General features: G+C 31.4%; 2 protein-coding genes and 1 pseudogene across 2 annotated transcripts; all 3 read left to right on the plus strand.

Moving 5' to 3' along the window:
• The window catches only part of LOC108762545 (putative nuclease HARBI1), a 3337-nt pseudogene extending 765 nt beyond the window's left edge, over window positions 1–2572 (plus strand).
• A 2273-nt stretch (window positions 2573–4845) lies between these two features.
• LOC108762546 (uncharacterized) lies at window positions 4846–5197 on the plus strand (the record flags this gene model as incomplete). The annotated part of the gene is made up of 2 exons (XM_018509585.1): window positions 4846–5003; window positions 5080–5197. Coding segments are annotated over exons 1-2 (276 nt in total), but the record flags the coding sequence as incomplete, so codon positions are not given.
• LOC108762548 (putative nuclease HARBI1) lies at window positions 5198–5833 on the plus strand (the record flags this gene model as incomplete). The annotated part of the gene is made up of 2 exons (XM_018509586.1): window positions 5198–5347; window positions 5417–5833. Coding segments are annotated over exons 1-2 (564 nt in total), but the record flags the coding sequence as incomplete, so codon positions are not given.
• Window positions 5834–5854: the final 21 nt, after the last annotated feature.

A 5854-nucleotide genomic window follows, 5' to 3' on the forward strand; every position in this document is an offset into this window, starting at 1 on the left:
GAGCACAGACTTTTGCATAACGCATAACACATGAGGCATAAGAAATTAAACCAACCAGAGTTCTCTATTACACGGAAGGGAAAGAAACGGAGAACTTCGATTGGTACATATTCTTATGTATTACGTGTTATGCGTTATGCAAGAGTCTGTGCTCCCCGCTTAAGTACTTATAACCATAAGGTGCCTTTTCATGCTGACGCTCGACGCTCATTTTCAGCGTCAAAATAAATCACACTGGGTGCTTATGGCTCCTTTCCTTTTAGACACAGTCGACACACTTGACACAAATCGATAGACGTCGCTTTCCATTTACAATTTTGTTCAAACTCAATCGACACACTTCGCCTCTGCTCGGGAGGAGAGTCAGGGCCTCTTTCATCAACCTCCGGTTAAGCTAATTGACGATTACGGTAGTGCCAACGTAATAAAACGAATCAGTCATATCGGTTGTAACAGAGCATCTTAACCTAATATTCCTGTCGTGTTATTTTAGGCAAAGTATCAAGTGTAAATGGAAATGATTAAAAAGTCGATTTAAATAAAATTTTTAAGATACATATTCAACGTGAGAAAATTACATTACGTATTGATGTAAAAATAGTGTTTCATGTAAAAATGGATGAAGTTATTAATTTTTTACTTTTTGATGAATATAATGATATAAACTTGAATAATGTTGAAAGAAATGAAAGAAGGCCACGTGTAATCAGATCAAGAATTAATTATATGGAAATATTTGATGAAATAGATTTCCAAAAAAGATTTAGAATATCTCTAAAAATAATTTTATGGTGCTATTAGAAAGAATTGAAGGTGAAATACGCCTTAAATCTGATCGGTACGTATGAATTATATACGTTGAGAGTATAGATATAAATACATTTTTGTATTAGCAATATTTTATAGTAATAATGTTTTTAGTAATAATCCTATTTCACCTGTCATACAATTACTGGTCGCTATAAGATTTTATGCAACTGGAAGTTATTTGATAACTGTTGTTGTTTTTTACGGAATAAGGCCGACTGTTACCAACGCCGATTAACTTAATCGACGATTAATTCAATCAGCAGTGTAGCCAACAGCAAGTCTGTATATCGTTCTTCTTTATCTCATCTTCGTGATATTAAACATAAGTCATTAAATTTAATCATAGCATCTAATTTTTTTTAGTTTTAACATGGATGAAATTATTAATTTTTTATTATTTGATGAATACGAAGATTATAATCTTATAGTTAGAAATCGACAACGAAAATCACGCATATTTAGACCGCGTATGAATTATTTGGAATTTTTTGATGATGCCAATTTTAGTAGAAGATTTGTAATATCGAAACACAGCTTCAATATGCTATTAGAAAAAATTTATGTAAAAATACAACATAATACTAATCGGTATGTATAAATATTGTCAATACAACAATTTAAAAATATGTATAATAATAACAATGAAACAAAGAAATAAGTTTATTACAAAGAAATCAATAAATATTAAAAATTTTATACACATATAATTTGGAAATGCATGTATTTAGCTTAATTTAATCAATATTCTCTCTATTCTGTGACTAATATGAACAACACAAATGTTAACATAAATTATTAGATTATTAACACACATGAACAGATATTTATATATATGTATGAACATATGTTAAAAATAGAAATAACGCCATTCCATCTATAATCCGATTAATAGTTACTCTACAATTTTATGCAACTGAATCGTTTTTTATGACTATTGGCGATTTTTGTGGCATCAGCGAATCAAGTGCTCATAAAAATTGTTCATCGAGTATCTCCTGCCATTGCTGCATTAAAAAATGACTTTATAAACTTTCCTACTTCATCAGAACAAATTTATTAAAATCAGCAAGAATTTTTCCAAACAGCTGGATTTATATATGTTATTGGTTGTATAGATTGTACACATGTGAAAATTCAATCATGTGGTAAGAATAATTTTAGCATATAAACTTATCTTGTTTCTGTTAAATTTCTTTATATTCTAGATGGAGGAAACAATGAGTTATATCGTAACAGAAAAGGTTTTTTTTTCAATAAATGTACAAGTCATTATTAATGCAAGATTGGAAATTACTGATATAATAGCGCGTTGGCCAGGATCTACACATGATTCCACTATTTTCAATAATTCAAGAATTAAAACATTGTTTGAAGCACAGATAGATTCGGAGACGGATTACTCCTTGGAGACTCCGGTTATCCAAATTTATCATGTCTAATGACTCCATTACTACATCCCACAACACCAGCAGAGCATCTTTATAATGAAGCACAAATTCGAACACGCTCAAAAATTGAAAGATGCTTTGGAATTTGGAAACGACGATTTGGAATTTTATCAGTTGGAACAACGTTTAAAACAATTGAAAAAACACTTTCTATTATTGTGGCAACAGCTATTTTACATAATATTGCTCAACAGGAAATAATTCCAGCTGCAATTAATCCTCAAATATATAATAATACCATTCTACAAACGCAACATATAGATAATACACATATTAATAAAAGAGATGCAATTTTGGAATATTTTAATAGGTAATGTTGATATTATCCAATTATAATATATCTTAGTTTCCGCGATTTTTTTGCTTAAAAAACTCATTTATCTCGATATCAAAAGCAAAAAATATGTCAATCAAAGTATCATCTAAATGTGAACCGCGGAAACTAAGTTTAGCACCTAATATAATATAAATATTTCACATTTATGTCTATATACATATATTAATATATTATAAAACATATATTTTTGTCTTAACAATATTTCATTCTTCTTTTATGAAAAACTACACATAAAATAATAATATTCAATAATACATAAAAACATTTTATATTACGTAACATATTTTTAAATCATAAACTTAGGAATTATTTATGAATAACACAGTCTTGTAAAATAAAAACATTAAACATTAAAATTATAATATTTAATAATACTGTTTATATAAATATACTGTTATTATAAGTTGCATACCAGGTATGTAAATATGAAACCGGAATTTTTAAATAGAAAATACACGTTTATTGCATGAAAATGATAAAAAATATTTTATTCGAAGTATTGCCCATCGCTAGTTATACATTTTTCCCATCTGTCTGACAATTTGTGGATGCCAAGCCAAATAATTGTCGCTCTTTTGAGCCAAACTAGTCATCTAGCCATTTTCGTACATCTTCGTAAGAAGTGAAGCGCTGTTGAGCAAGTGCGTTTCCCATCGATGCAAATAAGTAGTAATCGGACGGAGCCAAGTCTGGTGAGTAAGCCGCATGCGAAAGTATTTCCCAACCAAACGCCTCAATCGTTTCCTTGACCAGTTTTGCTGTGAGTGATGGTGCATTATCATGAAGCAAAATCACTTTGTGTTGCCTTTTTTGATATTCCGGTCGTTTTTCACGCAAACCTTGATCATTTGTTGTCGGTAGCGTTCAGTATTAACGGTTTCGCCAGGTTTTAGCAGCTCATAATAGATCACACCTTTCTGATCCCACCAAACACAGAGCATTGTCTTCCGTCCATAGCGATTTGGCCTTGCAGTCGATGTGGATGGTTTGCCTGGAGTTACCCATGATCTTTTACGCTTAGGATTCTCAAAATGTATCCACTTTCCATCGCCAGTGACAATTCGATGGAGAAATGACTTTCTTTTGTACCTGGCGAGCAGCATTTCGCAAGTGGTTTTTCGGTTTTTCTGCTGTCTTTCATTCAGTTCATGTGGAACCCATTTTCCCATCTTCTGGATCTTTCCCATGGATTTCAAACGTATGGAGACGGTTTCTCGTATCATATTCAATTGATCCGCGAGTTGTTGTTGAGTTTGAGCGTCATCCTCATCCAACAATGCTTGCAATTCGCTGTCTTCAAACTTTTTCGGTGGTTTTCCACGTTCTTCGTTTCTCACGTCAAAATCACCAGCTTTGAATTTTTTAAACCACTCAAAGCACTGTGAATTTCCAAGAGCATGCTCACCGTGAGCTTCGACAAGCATTCGATGCGATTCTGCAGCAGTTTTCTTCAAATGGTAACAGAAAATCAATGCTGTCCGCAAATCATAGTTTCCAGGCACAAAATTCGACATGTTCAACGCTATTACAAACTATACTGTTGTATGAAACTTGTATTGTTGGGAGTTGAAAGTCTTTGTCAGATGTCAGAACAAGGAAATGGCGTCAATGACGCGGTCTGACGGCAACTTAGGGTGCGTTCCGAAATTTGCTGACAATGCTGACAGTACCACTACTGAAATCACTACATTTTAGCCGGTCCGAAATTCGCAGCAGAACTGACAGCAGTTATAAATCAGAACGCATTTGCAGTAAATCGAGCGTGATATGCATATAACTTAACCTAATTTATTAAATTTCATTGGATTCCATGTAATTCCGTTTCCGTGCTTGCTTCTGCGATTTATGAGTACTAGTTTTAACTTAAAAAAGAAAATTCCGTTATTGTGCAACTAATGGCAAATGAAATACCGATTATAATTGGCATTCAGAATGTCATATCTAATGTCATATGTATGGAATATAATTCCGACAGTTCTTCAGATGATGACGATGAGTATATTTTGAATATCTTAAAGCAAATATCGAAACGAGGATCATTAATACCAAGAGCACGCATAAAAAATTATATTGGAAATGTAGTGCAAAATCTTTCAGATATAGGATTTAAAAAACACTTTAGGTAATAATGATTTAAATCGTAGAATTTATTATTACAATAATTAAATCTTAAGATTTACGAAAAAAAATTAATTGAAAAAATACTTTTATAAAAAAAATAATAATATAAAATGAATAACTAACTACAGGATGTCGCGAGGAACATTTAATTTTGTATTAGAAATTATAAAACCACAATTAAAAAAGAAAGAGGATCAAAATCGTAATCAATCTGGTCGAAATACTATTAGTCCTGAAAAACAACTACTAATGACGATATGGACACTTGCAACACCAGATTCATATCGGTCAAATATTAAATATTAATAATATATATATTATATTCTTTAATCATCTTGTATTATTGACAAACTTTTCTTTCAGATCTATATGTGATCGTTTTGATGTAGGTAAAGCTACTGGTTGGCGATCAGTAAAACGAGTTGTAAATGCTTTGATCAATCTTCGAAATTATTATATTAAATGGCCAACAGAAGAAGAAGCAATGGAATGTGCTACATTTCTTGAAGAAAAAAAAGGATTTCCTGGAATAATTGGCATGATTGATGGAACTCATATAAAAATAGAAGCCCCACAAGAAAACCATGAGAGTTACATTAATCGTAAAGGATACCATTCCATTCAATTGCAGGTAGTAATATTTATATTGTTTATTACATAATTCAAATAATTTAAGATTAACTAATAATTAAAATTACAGATAGTTTGCAATCATAAGATGGAGTTCATACACTGTTATGTAGGCTATCCTGGCTCAGTGCATGACCAAAGAGTATTTAATGTGTCAATGCTACAAGATTTTTGCAGCGATCCAATTAAGTTTCCACGTGATACTCATTTAATTGGTGATGCTGCTTATAAAATTTTCAAAACTTTACTTGTACCGTACAAAGATAATGGTAAATTAACTGAAAGACAAAAAAATTATAACTATTGTTTATCTTCCATAAGAATGACAGTAGAACGTAGCATTGCTCTTTTAAAAACACGGTTTAGAATTCTTCTTGATAAACTACCAATGAGAAGAATTGATCTGATTCCTGATTACATCATGGCCTGTTGTGTTTTACACAATATATGTTTGATGAAGAATGACATGATTGAAATCCCTATAATAGTTGAAGATCAGATACAAAAT

The sequence above is a fragment of the Trachymyrmex cornetzi genome, unplaced genomic scaffold (genome assembly GCF_001594075.2).
Source record: "Trachymyrmex cornetzi isolate Tcor2-1 unplaced genomic scaffold, Tcor1.1 scaffold3085, whole genome shotgun sequence".
NCBI classification, from domain to species: domain Eukaryota; kingdom Metazoa; phylum Arthropoda; class Insecta; order Hymenoptera; family Formicidae; genus Trachymyrmex; species Trachymyrmex cornetzi.